Consider the following 17730-nt stretch of genomic DNA (forward strand, 5'->3'; position numbering starts at 1 on the left):
GCTGAGTAATGCAATCTCCTTTTGAATGTTCTTCCTGTTCTAGATCAAGAATGAGACATGCATTGATTAAATGACTTACCCTTGGTCACATAGTGAGTGACTCATTGGCAGAGGCAGGAATTAACACCTGGTATCATTAAAGTCCTGCTTCCTAGACACCATGGCCTCTTATTTCTAGTAGTCTCCTCTTTCCTCTCCTGGCCTTTTTGCCTCTTGCCCACTGCAGGATTTGTTACATGTGCGATTTCCAAGGTGGCACTATCTGACCACTGCCAAGAAAATGAGACATCTGTCCTTTCCTACAGGCATTTATTGACATACAAGGAAGCTAAAGTTCCTTTTATTTCTTATCTTTTTGGAACATTTTACTCTTACACCTGAACTGGTGTGGTGCCAGGTCTCCTCTGCTCCCATGTCTCCAGCATTGCACATGATGAAGGGGTTAGCCTGTCCTCTAATATTATTTTCTGTTTTTCTAGAAGCATCTTTGCTGCAGTCCCTGAAGTGGGAGCACTCTGCCCATACCCACTGTTAGTACAATAGTATAATCAGTTGCAAAAAATCAGTGAGTGGGTTTTATAAATCCCAGTTCAGCATTCAGCCAAGGTGTAACATCTGTTGTGATCAATATTTTAGAGCAGGTCTGTTTGATAAAAAGTTACAGTAAAGCCTTTAGCTTCCTACTGAATAGCTAAATAATTCACGGGATCGGCTCTAATCACTTTAAGCTTCTTGCATTTGAAAGCAAGCAGAAAATTCAGAGTAATTCTGTAGAGAGGCAGTATAGCCAGCTGGATCGTGGTCCTTACAACTTGCTGTAGTGGGAATGGAGTGCTTTCAGGTTTTTAATGGCTCCTGAGGTATGCTGGAGTCAAATCTTGCAAAAATTGGTCTCTTTTTCCCATTTGTTTTTGATAATCTTTATGATAATGTGGCTGGTGCATGCTAGCAGTCAGTGCAGAAGCTACAGCCTTTAGTTTAAAAAGTCTGTAGACACGGGACTACGGGCTACACGGGCATCATGAGATGCCACGAAGGCTGAGGCAAAGAAACGTTCTGGTAGCGCCAGGAAAATACAGTGCGTTTGTGTAAAGAACGACTGCTGCCCTACGGCCGCCGCTGGGCACCGGGCACAGCGCCGACAGCACCCGGGGAGCGGCCCCGGCGCTGCCCCGACACACCCGCCCGTGCCGAGCGGGGAGGAGCGGGGTCTGCCCGGGACAGGGACACGGAGCGGCCCCGGGGCTCGCTCCGCCGCCGCGCCCCAGCCCCGTCGCCCGGCCCGGCAGTACCGGGGCCCCGCCCGGCGCGCCCCGCCGCCTGCCTCCGTCCAGCGGCGGGGCCGGGGCGCGGGGGGAGGCGGGCCGGCTCCTTCCCCCCTCAGCCCCCGCTCCCGCCGCCTTTAAGCCGACAACCGGGCCGGGCTGCGGGGAGCGAAGGTGGGTGCAGGCGCCGGGCCGCCATGGCGGGGTGCCCCCCCTGGGCCGCTCTGCTGGCGCTGCTGGCGCTGCCGGCCCTGCCCCGCCGCGCCGCCGCCGGCTGCGCCGCCCGGGGGCTGTGCTGCCCGGGCCGCGACCCGGCCTGCCTGAGCGCCGGCTGGCGGCCCGACGGCTCCCACGGGCCCTGCTACTGCGACCAGGCCTGCGCCCGCACCCTCGACTGCTGCCACGACTACGCCGAGGCCTGCCCGGGTGAGTGGCCGGCGGGGCCGTGCCCGCTCCCGGCTCCGGCTGTCCCCGCCGCCTCCCAGCTGACCGGCTCCGGCCTCCGCCCCCCCAGCGCTCTGGCCGCGTTTAAAAGCGCCGCCGGGCTCGGCTTTGCTCGTGGGAAAGGCGACGGGTCGGGCGGCTCAAAGAGGGGCGCTGCAGGCAGCCCGCTCCCCACCCGCGCCGGGGTTCTCGGCGGTGCTGGGTTCCCCCGGCGCATGTGGCTGGCGGGGCACGGCGGGGTGCTGGTGTTGGTACAGGGCAGGAGCGTGAAACGGGACGTTTCCTGACCGAGCCAGAATCCCCCAATCGCGTTCCCGCTCGGGGACTGAATTCCTAAGGGTGGGATCAAATCTGCTCCTCCGTTAGTCCCGCCGAAGGCATCGGCAGCTGCAGCGTGTTGCTGGGGCTCCAGCGCCGGGTCTGGCGAGAGCCTCGACCGCAGCTCGGGGTCCCCGGGCAGCGCTGCCTTCCCGGGAAGCGCAGCAGCACTCCCCCCCTAGATGTCTTCTGCTAAAGCGCTGATGCGAATTAAGGAGATGTGTTATTTCAGTGAGCGGGGCAGTCTCATCGATCCTTCCCGCAGACAGCATCCTTAAGGAGTCTTGCCTGCTCATGTAATGCTTTTTTTTTTTTTTTTTTAAACCTGCATGGCTGTGCCTTAGCAGAGTTTTGCTCTAGGCAGGTGGGCACACATTCCCGTGATTTAATTTAAATTTTCCTTTCGAGAGAGAGCTGGAAAATGGATGGGAAATAAGTTAATTCCAAAGTGATTTAAGCGAGTCATGTCCGTGAATACGGACAGGCTGGCGGGTCTGCAGAGCAGCAGCGCCCGAGTTCCGCAGAGAGCAGTGAGCGTCAAAGGGCCGCCCACGGGGGGCCATGAACCCGCCTCAGCTCTGCCCTGGGGCAGGGCACCCCGGGCTGCAGGGGGGTCCCGCTGGTGGCGCTGGGTGCCCAGTGCCTTTGAGTCTGAGCGCGGTTGGGCTGTCGGGTGCTCCTTCAGCGCCGCTGCGGCTGCGTCCCGCCGCTCTCGGCAGTCATCGGGGACAACGGGGGTGGACAGGAGCCCCTCGTGTCTGTTCTTCACGTCACAGCAGACTAATAAGGCAAACGTCCTTGCAGGCCCTCGGTACGGCTTGCAAGGGGTGGCAAGGGGCGGCCGCTGCTCCCCTTCAGCGCCGGGCGCCTTTGCGGCGGTGCCGGTGTCACCGCTGCAGCCCCCGCTGCCGGCCCGGGGCCATCGTGTGGCTCGCCGGAGGAATAGCAGCATCCCGCTGACGGAGATCAGCCGGGAAAGCTGGTTTTGTGGAGGATGAGGTGTTTCTGGGTTATTTCTTGTGATTCGTTTGTGTTGGGTGTAAGGGAACCAGTTCTACTTTGACTTGTATTGCCTTCGCAGCCTGGGTTTTTTTCAGTAGTTTTCTTTCTCCCACCACTAAAGAGCTACTTTATCAAACAGACTTGTAAAGCAAAATACTAAGGCAAAGGCGTTAATATCGGACACCAAACAAAGCTGAAGAGAGCAGAATATTCTGAATAAATTGGATGTACAAATTGTCCATGAAAAGGGTTATAATGGTGGGTAGCCTACAATCCAATGCACAGGCTTTTTGGCTTTTTTTTTTTTTTTTTTTTTTCCCCCTGGGGTCTGTTGCTGCATATATGAAATCTCTCAATTGCTTAGATAATTGATTTAATTTCTAATCTTTGAATAATTTTTAAAAGCTGTTTGTGGTGACTTTAGACAAAGAAGAAAAGCAATAGCTTTTGAAAGATCTTCCTAAAGTTTCTGAAGACAAGGGCAGTTTCAAATGAGGTTAATGCAGTAATTAGGGGTTATCTGTGTTCTGTGGGAGAATAAATTGAAGTATTGAGCTTGAACTGCTCAGAAAGGCTGGGATTTGCCGCAGCACTTAGCAGCTTATGTCATGATGAAATCAGTTGGACTCAGGTTTTTGAATGCCTTTGTAAATTGGAGTGCAAATGTCTGTTACTGTAACGTGCTGAGCATAGTGGCTGTTAACGGATTTGAATGGGCTCATCCACATCTTTAAATTGAGTGATCGATCAGTAGCAGAGCTGGACTCACAACCATGCCTTAGCTCAGCGTCATGTGTCAAATGTTTCTGCCCTTGTGGTTTGTCTCCTGCATACTCACTGGAGCTCTGGTGGAAGGTAGCTTGCAAGTACAGCATTCTCTTAGTGCATGTAAGGGGGTGCGTGCTGGCCTTTAGCTGGTCATGGTGCGTGAGGCTGAGCCAGCAAGGTAGGAAACCTGATAAGACACCTATTCACTGGTACGAGTGAAGTTTGATGTCCTTAGAAGTGCTGCGGTGGTGTATTGTCATACGCTGGCCCAGCTCAGTCACAAGATGCAGAAATGCAAGGAGTGGGACTGTAGCCAACTGAGAGTATGTGGGGAAACAAATTATATCTGTGTCTAGGTTGACCTGCAAGTGTTTTTCTCCAAAACGACCATCTCTTGATGGTTAGGTTGTGTTCAGTCCAACTAATCAAGTATATCATGGGCTATGGTTCCAGGTTGCCTTTGAGAGAGACCAGCAGGTGAATGCTCTTGTGCTCAAGCGATTCCTGTGTTATTCTTGATACTTCTCTCCAGAGATTCAATCCTATGGAATTCAACTATGGGCATGCTCATGGGGAAGAGATCACAAAAGGGTGTATGTGACACAGGGAACAGTACCAGTGTGTTTCAGGCTGAATGGATGGGATGTTGAATGCTGAAGGAAGACATTTCTTTAGCTGCATGGAGGCCAAAGCTTAGGAGTTTAGCGCTGTGGACGCTGTGTGAGAGCAAGTGGGGGTGCTCAATGATGTGAAGATTTTTGAAGCATTACTTAGCGCAGGTTCCCAACATTTCAAGTCATGAGTTGCATCCTCAGAATATTTTGGGATAGGTTCCAACACAAAGAGGAAGCCATTGTACTTAATTTTGATTCTTGAACTCAACTCCAGCCTGCCATGTCATGGTCCAAACTCCATGGCTGGTTATCATTTGCTGTGTGACATCTCACAAGAGAAGTCAGTAAGATTTCAGGCCTTACCTGCATGAAGGGTCTACAACACTCTCCCTTTCCTCCTGCTCTTTATCCTGCTCTTCCCCTACCGCTCAATTTGGCCTTGTCTGATTTTAAGACTTTTCTCAGTTCATCCAGTGCAGGTCCCAGTTTGCAGGGGAGGCTTGCAGTGGTGTAGGAGGGAGAGGTGATTTGCCCCATGTAGACTAGCATGGATAGCTGGAGCTTGTGGGCAGGTAATTTCCTGGGAGCAGAGCTACTGGGAGCTGCCCAACACATCTGCGGGTCAGGTGTGAAATAAAGTTGTACTGAGCTATGTCAAAAAGTGTCTTTTCTGGAGAAGGCACGTCACTGGCGTAATTTGTGTAACCTTCTGCATCCCTGTTTGTTGCTCTTCCTCCAGTTACCCCCTGTGTCGTATCTCAGTGGAGTGTCTGGAGTGGCTGCGCAGAGCCTTGCAAGACAACGTATCGTGTTCGGAGGAGGCACATCATCCAGGAGCCCAGGAATGGAGGAGAGGCATGCCCTCCTCTGGAGGAGAGGGCTGGCTGCGTGGAGTACTGGACTCAGCAAGGAACAGAGTGCAAACAGTCCTTGAGTAAGTCCACTGAAAATGTAAGTGTCTGGGTGATCGGTGGGAGGACTCTTGTTTGGGTCAGCAGAGCTGATCTTTACTGTCTTTGAAAAGAGCTGTTTTCAGACACCAGCATGTTTGCTCTGGGCCTGTCTGGTGTATTTGAGAACTGAGCTCTTCTCACAAGGGCTTAGAGATGATCCTTCCCAGGACAATATTTGAAAGTAGTGCCTGCTGTTTGCAGTGACCTGCTGTGTTTTGGAAGTTGAAATATTAGAGGCCCGTTGTGATCTCACTTATACAAGTGTAAATCTCTGGCAATTTTGAAAGAGTTGGTGGATGTATGCCTGTTTAAACCTTCTGTAGGAGAGTGTTGAGCACTTTTTTTTTCTTTTTTTATATTTTTGTAATTTAGTTTATGAGTCATTGCAAAATGTCATGAAGGAGCAATACCCATCAAAGGCAAGGTATGACTTCTCTGCAGAGCAGAGTGCAGGCAGAGGAGATCTCCAGCCTGTTTCTCGAAAAAAAGCCTGATTTTATTTTGTTCAAATCAGCTTTTCATGACTTACCTTTACTGATTTTTAGAAGAACTGCTTGTCGTTTTTGCTGGTATTTTGGGGTCAAAATCTGTCCAGTCTGGATGTTGGCTACAACTGACTTCTTCATACCTCTTGAGAGTTGATATTAAGTGAATATTGTCTCTCCCCTATGTCTTTTGGATGTGCCTGATAAGTAGGCTTACTCTGCTTTGGCAAAAAACCGGCAACAATACAGATTCTCTTTTCAGTGAAATTGTTGATGGTCACAGATAATATGAAAATAGAAAGTTAGAATCGTTTTTGTCTCCTGGTGAAGATCAAACTGTATGACATTAAAGGCCCATTTTTACTGTTTTGCAGAAATAGACAGCCTTAGTGCAGTATTGTCTCTTAACTCTATGTACTCTTTCTCTTTGATATACACAGTCCCAGCATTAATAACAACAGGAGGGTTTGGAAAAGCGAGGAAAAAAAGAGCTGCGGCTGATGGCAACGAAAGAGCAGGGTAAGTCAGAGGCTCAGCACAGGGGCTCAGTCATACTCCACCTTTAATGTCTCTCTGGTTGCAGTTTTGGGTCCTGCTTTTTGCTGATCAGAATTAGCGTTTCCCAGCAGAAGGGCGGCAGTTCACTAGAGCAGGGTGCTGCTCTCCCCTCAGCAACAGCAATATCTGTGGTGCATCTGAAGGTTGTGGGTCTGCCTTGATGTAAGGCCAGTATAAGATGGAAATTCAGCTCTTCATTCATAGGTGGTGTGATCAGAAAGGCAAAGACCATTCACATCAGCTCTTCCCAGTGTGTAATCTGGTGCAGTTTGCACTGTTTTACATAAAAGGGGTAGTCTCAGGGGACAGAGTTTGCTGTCGTGTTGCATGGAAAGCACATCCCGCTCCCATTTCAGCCACCTTGGCTGTGACACTGCTTGTTTTCCCCTGCAGCACTGTTGCACAGCACAGGTACAGGTTGCTTGGAAAGCTCTGCTGCATTTTGCCTGCTGAGACAGCCATCTCCGAGTGTGCTGCTCTGCCTCTGCTGGTGCCTCAAACACAGGGGAGCTGGCATCAGCCTTCCCAGTCCTCCTCTTTCCCAGTTGGGATCATTGCTAGGAGTGGCACAGTGCTGATGGGAAGGGTTATCTTCCACTCTGTAACCCCTCGTACACAGCTTTGCAAGCTAGGTATTCCCCAGGAGTTCTTATTGCAGTCCCTGGTGGTTTGCCTGTTTCTCATGGAGAGCTGCCATTCCTGTAAACACTGTGTGGAGTTCCCCAGAGCTGCTCTTGCAGCATGAAGCAGCCATGCACTTGTTGATTTATTTCCCCACGTGCTCTTGTACATGTAAGTATTTCCATAGTGTGTGGGTGCATCCATCCCCCTCACTTAAGTGTCTGAAGGAAAGAGCATCTGTTCACCCTGAACCTCCCTCGGACGACTCATTAGTTGAGCCTTCTCCCTGTAAAATTGAAAAATGTGAGCACAGCTTTCTTGCACGCCTATTTATCCTTGCTCTCTTTCCCTCCGATAAGACATGGAAGCAAACTGCTTGCATGGTTGAGTGTGCTACTTGAAGGTGTTTGGAAATCCCCGTGATGACTGATTCAGAACCAGTCTAGACTAGAACCCAATTCTCTGCTGTGTTTATAGATGGTTACTGAACTTCCTTGGTTTTCCCCTTCAAACAAGGCCAGTTCTTTTGGGCTTTCCTCTCATATTTGGTTAAAATCAGAAGCACAGAAAAGTCTGGGCAGGGCAGAAGTGCTCTGTCAATCTGGTAGTTCTCCCACTAAGATATGACAACCTCACTCTGTCTCTTAGGAGGGAGATCATCACAAGGAAAACCTTTATAGAATAAGTCTTAGCTCCTGTTGCAAGTTGCTCTACAAAACCCATTATAAGTAACTGAGATTAGATGGTAGGGAAAGTGTGGTTCAGCAAATGGATACCAGTCTTGGAATCAGAAGACCTGTGGTGGGTTTTTTTTTGGCTTTAGTCAAATGCTTGACCAATCTGTCTTTCTATTTGTAAAAACAGATGCCGGTTATACCTGGTATTTTTTTGATATGTCGGTTGAAAACACCATCAGACTGGTTTTCCTCATTTAACCTTGTCAAAATGCAGCACATGTTTTGTTTTTTGTCAGTGGGTGGTTTTTTGGGGGTGGGGTGTTGGTTTGGTTTTTTTTTTTCTTAATTAGTGGTGTGTGGTCACGCAGTTTAGTCTGTCTCTTCCAGTCCTGTAGATGGCTCTAATCTGGTTATTAGGCTAACCTACTCGGTTATTTTGGTTGCAGGTACTGTGTTGAATTCCAGCTTGTGGCCATCACGCCAGGCTGCTTGCACAGCCACCGCTCATACACTCGCTGGATGCAGTACCTCAGGGAGGGCCACACCGTCTGTGTGGAGTGTCAGCACCCAGCTTTAGACTCCAGAAGTCTACATTGTTATGGGGATGGCAGTGGAAGCAAAAGGTAAGTGTTAGCTTTTGTTTTCATGTTGAATTTTCCATTCTCCCTTGATCTGCCTGTCCTGGTTTCATAACGTGCTGCGCGCAGCTCTCTGGAGCACTCTACGTGTATTAACTGATCTTTGTCGCATGCCATGAGTTTCTTGCAGAGATGAAATGACCTGGTGAATCTCATGTATTAAACCACTGGCAGAGCCAGGACTGAAGTGTGAGAGTACCTGCACTTAGTCTGCTAAATCTCACTGGCTTTTAAGTGGCACAGTTGTGGAGTTTTTTTGTTTTAAAGACACTCCATCCATGCTTCTAAGGTTAACAGTCTTTTCAGATGTCAAATAAATCTAAATCTGTTTCTGATTTTTAAGCATTGAGGATTTTGTGTCTATGAGTGACCCTTTATGAATGTTTTTGGCAAGTGGCAGCTGGCTTAGGGACTTGGGATATGTGCTGGCACCTGAGGTTGGATGGAAGTCCTGTTAAATCTTTGCACTTTCCCTGTAAAGCTGAAGAAGCTTTGGGGTGGTTGATGGGGACCACCCAGGTTGTACAAATTGGGCAGACTCCAGCAAAGATGAAGGGAATGGAGCTGCGAAACACATCTGTGGCAGAGCCAGCAACAGAGGAGTCCTGGCTTCCAAGCCTCTGCTGTGGTCACTGGAGGCACAGCTTCAGCACTGCTTTTATCCTGGTACTCTTAACCCTGTTGTTAGTTTATTAAAGGCGTCCTCTGAAACTGGTTAGCAGCCTTGCCTGAGAAAATCACTGCCCATCAGTGCTGGGCAGGGGTATTTTTAAAACTTACATAAATGTTGAAATAAACATGTTCATTTGAATTAGAAACTCTAAACCAGGATTGTCAGTCCTCAAGCACACAACGTACTACCAAGACTGCCAATAACGGCCTTTTTAGGCAGAGTTTTTCTCAGGTTTCCTCAGTAAGAGGAAGCCATGTTAGAGTCTTTTCCTTCCCTGCCTCAGCTTGTTATATACGAAGGTTCCAAAAGCTTTTACATAAAGAAGAAAAAATCTTCACTGATGTGGCCAGAAGTAGCTCTTACCTGTGTTCAGCATGTAAATTATTATAAAAGCTTACACTAATGTTATTTCACTCAAACCCTGGAGCCAGACTGGAACATCAGATTAAATGGAATGAAAAATATATTCAGGAATTCATTTCCTCATTGGGCTGCAAAAAGAGAGGAGCATTTTCATTCACCTGATCTGGTGAACAGCACTGTACGTGGAATGGAAGCACAAAGAAAATGGGACTGTGTTCTTTAGGAATGATGTTCTGACTATCAGGTATTGGCAGACTGAAGGCTGGAGAGGGGTAGCGATAATGGTGACTGGTTCACTGAAGTCAGGACTCAGCACACGTCTCAGCAGATGATTTAAATCCATCCCAATTGACCAGAGCCTAGAAATTGTTCCCAGAGTCTTGCTGGAGGTCTGTAAGATAAACTGGTGGGTCCGTTTCATTGTAGGCACGCGAGAGCCAGCAGGGAAGCCAGCTTTTAACACAGTGAGCTTTTACCCCTCCAGTGTTACTGCTTATAATATCAAATGAAGTCATTCCTGTGGCATTTTCTAGGCAGGTATGAGCTCTGTGTGTGTGTGCCAAGCTGATGTACTGTGTGGGTTCCCCTGGGTTTATTGCCAGGGTAGTAACGTGGACTTGGAGGACAGGCAGGGCTGGCCTGAGCAGTAGACAAAGCTCCTATCTACAAAAGGCAATGGAGATGCACTTTAAGCCTTCTTGAACTGGCAGTGCTGGGCAGCTTTGTCAGAGATGGATGCATGACTGGCAGGTGGAACATGAATGATGTCTTTAACTTCCTCATCCTATGTGTGTGTGTGAAGCCTCCTTTACATTCCACAGGGATCTTTTAGATAACTTTCACCTATGTCCTAGATAGGTACCAGACCAGGGCATGGTCTGGTATTCTTTGTCACTATTTGACCTAAATATGACTATTTGAGTGGTGGGTCAAGGAGACTGTTGTCCGGGGCTGGGTTTCTTGCTTGATTTTCATGATATCAACATCTCAAATGCAAATATTTACTGTGGGTATTCTTTATATGAACAGAGCTATCTCCTAATTTGTTTCCAGAAATAATATACTTTTTTTACCAGGTTGCATGGAGGAAAAAGCTGACCTCTGTGATATCTGAGAAGAAATTGGGCTGTCGGTGGGGACAGCCATTGAGTGGGATGAGGGAAATGTCTGTGAAAAGGCTTCTGCCTTCTGTTAGAGTAAGTGGCTGTATCTGAGCATGCAGTCTTGCAAGGGAGCAGCACTCTGAGGGGGTCGCATGGTGAGCTGCTCAGGCCGGGATTTGCTGGGCTGATGTCGCGGGCATAAATGTGACGCTTGCAAAGGTGGAAGAAGGTGGGAAAGCAACTGTTGCCCTGAGAAAGAGGATGGTGGGAGGCCAAAGCTGATGTGAGAGCCTAGGATGCAGCATGTGTTGACTTCGCCTAGGTCTGCTCACAGGTCTCTGGCCGTATAGTCAGTTCACCCTCATTTTGAATTTTTGCCGGTGTAACTCTGCCAGGAGACGTGGGCAGTTTGTGGTAGCCTCGGAGCGGTGGTTACGCTGGCTGACCTGTGCCATCGAGCGCTGGCCCGGCTCTCTGGGGCTGCCGGCTGCGGCCGGGCGGGGAGGCACGCACAGCTGCTGCTGTCCCACCCACGCCATGCCTGCGCTTTGCTTCTCGCCCTGTCAGTTCGGCAGCTTGTGCCAGCGTTTAGTTCCCTGCGATATTGTTCCAAGAGTGACTCTCAGGAAGGAAAACATCTGACAGAGTTTATTTTAAACTCAGCAATGCTGGGATATTTTGATGAGTATTTCCTAATTATCTTCTTGTGTCTAAGTGGCGTCTGGCTTATGAATGCTTCAAGTTAGAGAGATGCTTGTTATCTGTGCCTTCCACCTGTCTTCCACTCTGTAGAAGATGCTAGTTCGTTTTACCCCTGTTATGCAAGCTCAGGAGGTTTCCCAAAGTCCTTGATTTATGGCCAAATCTGTGGCCATCAGGTGAGGGTAGCTAGGATAATCTAGCCTGCATTTGCTTCTTTCTTCTAGAAGGTTATGAGATAAACAAGGCAGAGCATCAAGCCGGGAAATTGATCTGTTAATTTTGGATTGTCTTCTGAAAGATCTGCAAATAAAGCACAGACTTGACATCTGTGAAATTGTTACTCAGCCTGTGTCTAGGAGGATCAGCTGCTTTTCGTCATCTGGAGCAAGATGTGGCAGTTGTAGAACACAAATGTCCAGACTGCAGCAGTTTATATGCCCATGCTTATGGGGCAGAGGAAGAGAGAGGATGGATGGACTTGCTTTATAACAAAGTCAGTATTTGCCTTCCCCACTAGCAAGATGAGAGTAAGCAAGTTTAGCTTCTGTGTTTAAGGAGTAAAGCCTTTTAAACATAAAGCTGCAGCCCAGAGGTCTGAAGGGTATGGGACTGCTCTGTGCACAGCCTGCTTTATCTGGGAGCTTAATCCTCCCTGTGCGGATCCTGGTATTTTGAAATGACCCCAAGCCAAAAGAAAAATACAGTGAGCCTTTTCCAACCATGTGTGATGCATAAAACCCTGCTCTGGAGCATGACATCTCATTAAACCAAGGGCAGGGTTATCTCTGTGGAGGTAGTGCAGTAATTACCGTTTCTGCAGAACTATAAAACAAGAAGTTAGGGTTCTGTTGGCCTGTTCTGTGGGCAGCTCTTTGCACAGGGAAGGAGTTAATCCAGTTCTGGTATTTGTGCTTCTCCAAAGGTCGGGGCTGAGACACATTGATGTGAAGAATTCCCTTAAACCACTAAATGCTAAAATCTGGGAAGGGGCACAGTGCTCTAGCAAAATTTCAGTTTCTGTGGCCGTTAGGCTGGCATTGCTTGTGCAGCCACTGGTTGTGAAAAATGGCCTGTGGATCTGCTGGGTTGTTTTAATAGGATATTCCTCTGTTCAGTTCTCATCAATGTATTGATGGACTGCCTGGGAGGAAAGCTGTTGGTTGGTTGGGTTTTTGTTCTCTACTTAAGAAGCCTGTGAGTAACCTTGTTCCAGCACTTGTGGGTCTCGTATGTCCAGCCAGCTGCCATCCAGAAGCCGTGTTAGTATGTAGCTCTTAGCAAGGTGGAAAAGCTTAGGCAAGTGTTCCACTAACGTGGTTATCCAGAGATGCTCCTGTCCCTGCACCTGCTCACACAGCCATGTGCTGTGTATTGTGTACTAGGTACTTATTCAGCATCTCGATGGCTGTGGATGGCAATATAGCTCTGCCTGCTGAGAGGGAGCATGATGTTATAATGAAAAATGGACAAAGAGGTGTTTTGTCCACTTTGCAACCTGTCAGGTGTTTCAATACAGGAGTTATGGGGACGTCGGTGTGCTTTGTGAGTTGTTGCATGTAATGCTGGGCACCTCGAGGGAATGTTTCTGTGAATCCTTTTGGGCATCTACCATATGTGCTGCTCTGGCTTCTTCCAGTCCAGTGTTCCTGACTGATTGTGGCTTTATTTCACGCTATCATAATACTAGTGGGGTCACTGTGGTTGCTTCTTTACGGTGGTAGAAAGGCAGAATTGGGTCCATGGAGTGAAAATTGATGTTAGCAAACTAAACGGGATTTACTGAGTGATTTAAGCTGTTGTTGTACAAGTGACTGCCCTGCAGTGGGGGTGCAGCACTTTAACTTTCTCCCTCTGTGTTTCAGGAATCAGCTGTTGCACTGGCAGGCAGTAGGAAATCCTCAATGCAAGGGAACCTGGAAGAGAATTCGCCAGCTGGACACTTGCTCCTGTCCTTCTGTTCACAGCTTCTTGTTCATCTAACTTCTCCTGACAGTCCCAGCAAGTGAGCACTGTGATGGCTTGTCTGGCACCAACGTGCGGCAGCAGTAGGAACCACAGTCAAAACAATGACTTCTCCATGTCAGAGGCTATACCACTTACTTTCAAGAGGTTGCTGTCTGTACTGGGGCATCCTGAATCCTTTCTGTCCACGGGACTCCTTCATTTTCAGAGAAATCAAGCTGGCTGTGAAGTGCCAATCTTTTCCTGCCCATCCATCCCTAGAGAGGCCTGTCTGACCCTGACGACTTCTTGCAAATTCCTCCTTTCTTGAGAGGAATGAGAATTCAGCAAATAAGAAATCAGACAAAAAAGGCGATATGAACCCAAGTTTAATTATTTTTCTAAAGTCTCAATGAAGAATCAACAATGCAAAATAACTTAAGTGCCTTCTTTTCAAGGCAATGGCACTTCTTCCTGGATGCTTCCTGCTTGTGCTTATATATCTTTCCTTTTGTTTTCACCCTCCCTGGTCTCATCGTTTCATATTGATCCTCAGTCTTAAAGAGGGTTGATCTTGTGCTGCTGAGATAATGGCAAAACTTAGAAATGAGCCCGTTCAAATGTGTGAGAGTAGAAGGTACCAGGGATAAACAGGCCCTTGGACTTCGGGTTTTAAGGAGCATCTTCAAGTTGCCCCAAAATGCAGTGCAGTCCTGGGGCTCTAGAGAGGTAGTCATCCCAGCTGTACCAGGAGGGCTAGCTGTAGCCTTGTATTTTCGACTAGAAAATAGTTGAAATATTTTCTTTATATTCTGCTGATTTGTATTCATACTTTTCTATAAATGAAAATAAAGGGGGCTGGAGACATTCTCCCAGCGTGTATCTGTGTGATTAATCTGTGTAGTGCAGTCTCTTTAGTGCCTGAACCTGCCTAATTTGTTCCAGACAGTCTTGCCACTGACCTCTCTGTTCTAGCAGATAAGACTGGAGGAAAAGTCGCTGCTGTCCAATTCCAGAACTACTCAGGATTTACAGGTGGGTCCAGCACTGTGACCTACTACTGTGCAGAAGCGGATGTGAGATTTCTGTTAATATGCACATACTTCTGAATCTGCTTAAACAAAATTACAGAAAGGACTTTTGCTTTGAGGCAGAGCGCTGCAGTGGTGAGCGTCTAGGTAATAAAATTTGTCAAAACCCAGGTCAGTGGCTGGGGGTGGCTCCAGAAGAGAGTTTTAATGCTCAAGTCCAGCTCTAGTCTGGATTTGGATCATGAAACAGATCTAGTGACCATGTTGAGGATCTTCTACGGAAACATTAAAGGGCACTGCAGATGTATGCTTGAGATGCTTAGAGGCATGTGAGGTCTGAAAGCACCTGATGCCTCTCAGCCAGTACAGTAGAGATTTGAGAGCAAGGCTCTGCTTCTCATTGTATGTTACAAACTGTCTCTGCGGATTAATGACTCACAGTGGGGTGATTTCATCCCAGAGTAGCAAGATTTTAAGGAAAAAGAAAAAAAAAAAGGCTTGTGCTTCACTGTCTGACATAATCTGTAGCTAACTTGTGGCCTGCTCAGGAGTACTCGCCGGTTTGTGAGCAGAGGGATGCGATCCTCTGAGAGATGGCTTGGGAATAAATAACTAGAGTACATCATTTCAGTTTTTGCAGTGAGGAATTTCTGTCAAGCTGGAGGCCAGTTTAATTTTCTTGTTGGAGATATGTAATCCTAGTAGCATTTAGTCACTGGAAGGTTTTCTTTGTCCTGCAGAAGCCCCATACTGGGCCACGTAAAGAGGCAGCTGGTTGTTTCAGGAGCGGAATGGAGCCAGCTATTGGAAACATATTTTATTTTCAAAACCTACCCAAACTTTTGACAACATGAAACCCGGCTCTTATCAGATGCTTTCAGAATTGAGTACTGAAGCTATAAAGGATGCAGTTTTTGCTTAATAGTGCTTAAAAAACTTAGTCTTCCACAAGTTGCATTCACCCCAGTGCACCTCTTCTACAACATCAGAGCCAGTCAGGCGGGCAAAGGCTGTACTGCAAGGTTATAAATGATAGTGTCAAGCGGGAAAAGCCTTTGTTGTCATCAATGAAATGATGTGGCACCTTAAAGCACCTTAATTGCAATCCCTTCAATTTACTGAGTACTTAAGTGTTAGCTGAGCTGTATTTGTGTGTAAGACTTATTAAATTGTCATGGTACTTGCTGTCAAATATTTAGTCCTGGCATTAATCTGTTTGGTTGTGAAGCTTTCAGGGCAGAAGACTACCCTCCTGCTTCAGTGCCTTGAGAATAAGTGAGCCTTGAGAGTTCTTTTGCTAATGCTTCTTCCTATTCTGGCAGAAACTGTAGGAAACTCCAGCTGGTTTCAATATGTTTGATGTGTAGGAACTTTGTGGAATCCATCTCTGAAGTGAGTGAAGGTAGCTGTGGAGAGTTGAGAATTTTGAGAAGAGGCTGCTCAGAAATAGTATTTTGGGTCAGATCACTACAGAATCTGGGCTTGATTATATGTTTTGGAGGCTCACAATAGTTTACTAAAATGCATTTTAGGTTGACTGAAACTGCTTGTGAATACATGCCACGTTTGATGATTAGTCCTCATAGATGGAGACGGAAAAGAGGGGGATTTAGAAGTGGTGAAATGTTTTTTTTACCTCCTAAGTGAAATATTTTGATCTTTGATTTTGGAATTTTATTTCAAGATTGAAACAGTCTGAGCCAAACAAAATATTGCATTCAACTCGCTCATTGTTTTCCAGTTTCTGTTTTGAGCAAAATATTGGAGGAAAAAACCCTCATTTTGAATTGACCAAAATGATTGATTTATCAATAGCATTCTCTTTGGGTCCTGCTTGTGAGACAGCCATCATACTGAATTAGTAAGCACAAAATAGTCTGTTCCTACGGCAAATGACTTGTTTTCTTTGCTGCTACCTCATCCTTGAGAGCTGCCAATGGTGGCATGGTAGGACTTCCAATCTTTTGCTTCTGTTGCTGTCGCCTGGGGATGCAGAGGTATGAAAGAATTAGCCCCTGAGGGGCCCTCGTAGCAGCTGTATTTCTACGCAGGCTATGTCACTTGATGAAACAAGACATTGCGAATGTCTCAGTGCATCAGCACATCCTAAAAAGGGCTGTGCAGCGTGCTGGCTTCACCTCCACACCTTGGGTGGCTGTGCAAACAAATCCTGTTGGTAAATTCCTGGGGGAAGGAAGGAGAGATGCAAGTGTGTGTGTGAGAGAGAGAGCAAGAGTGAGCCTTTTAAGTAGAAGAAGATAATGAAGCTGTCAGATCACTTTCCCTGCAAATGAAGATTAGCTCATGGTGTAGACACATGTAGAAACACTCCTGCTGTTTCCCACTAGGAGCTTTATCACCATCCATTATCATCATCTCCATAATTTCTACTGCCCGAGTTTTGGGAAAGATAAGACTATTGGAAATTCAAGGCAACATACTCCTGCAAAATGCTTTGTACAGTAAACAAGCAAGGCAGCCTCACATTGAGGAGAGGCTGTTAGCTGGAGATGACAGCCGTTCCCATGACAACGCTAAAAACCTTTCACCATTGGGTGTCAACAGGAGAACATCTCCCACGGCAAGTACATGAAGCCAGGAGCTTAGTCCTCATCTTCCATAATGTTGGGCACTGATAACGAGGAACTGCCAGCTGTGCACGCGCAGCTCCACCTTCTAGGCACCAGCCTGGCTCCAGATGAAAGGAAGAGCAAATAAAGCCAAAGCACCAGTGGGCTGGAATTATGTAAAAGGAAAATTAAGCTCAACTGATGTTCCTACACTTTCCTCTGCTCTCCAGATGAGGAGCTCAATTTTTAATGATGAAAAGCCAAGCAAAAAATCCAGGCCATTTTGCAAACTGCTGAAGAAGCTAGGTGATTTTTTCTGTTTTAGAGAAATCTTTCATCGTCATGGGATGGAGAGAGAGGGAGACCCTGGGAGAATTCTGCTTTTCTTCACCCTAACCCTGTAGTGTCCAGCCTGTGATTCAACAGGTTTTTTGCTGCATTTGAAACAGAAGGTGGGAAAAGACCATTTTTTACCATGGGATCTTCATTAGGCCTATCAGCTCCCTGAGTGTCATGGTATGTGGGATTGCAGTCACCTGAATGTGTGAGGAGCTGCTTCCTTTCTCAACGAGAAAGTCCTTGTGCATTTTAAAAAAAATGAGATAAAATATGCCCAGAAAGCTTAGAAGCCAAAGATAAAGAACAACAAAAAAATGTAATTTTCTGAATTAGCCTTGTTGCTCTAAGGACAAACTTTTTTTTCTTTTGCTCAGAGGAGTTGAGCACATTCTGCTTGAATGGCAGGAGTTAGCAATACTTCACCATAAATGAGACTATTCTGTTATCTTTAGCTTTTTCATATCTAATTTTTTTTTATCCTTCATTTTTAGTATTTTGAGTCTTTAAATATTAAGATCACTGACTTTATTTTTTTTTCTTTCTTTTTTCTTGTTTTTTTTTTTTTTTTTTTTTTTTGTGAGGAAGTTGTTTTTTTTTTAAGTCTTTTCCAGTTACAACATTGGTTGCTTGGTGATAGTTGTGATACTGCAAGTGGAGGAGTAGAG

The 17730-nt window shown here is 46.9% G+C and overlaps 1 protein-coding gene across 1 annotated transcript; it reads left to right on the top strand.

Annotated features, from left to right (window-relative positions):
• The first annotated feature begins 1459 nt into the window (after positions 1 to 1459).
• Positions 1460 to 13995, top strand: LOC104348365 (somatomedin-B and thrombospondin type-1 domain-containing protein-like). The gene is made up of 5 exons (XM_086474788.1): positions 1460 to 1691; positions 5151 to 5345; positions 6290 to 6368; positions 8152 to 8328; positions 13047 to 13995. The coding sequence occupies exons 1-5, from the start codon at positions 1463 to 1465 to the stop codon at positions 13162 to 13164; spliced, it is 798 nt and encodes a 265-aa protein (XP_086330914.1). The 5' UTR covers positions 1460 to 1462; the 3' UTR covers positions 13165 to 13995.
• Positions 13996 to 17730: the final 3735 nt, after the last annotated feature.

Source organism: Leptosomus discolor, chromosome 17, assembly GCF_034619465.1.
Source record: "Leptosomus discolor isolate bLepDis1 chromosome 17, bLepDis1.hap2, whole genome shotgun sequence".
NCBI lineage: Eukaryota > Metazoa > Chordata > Aves > Leptosomiformes > Leptosomidae > Leptosomus > Leptosomus discolor.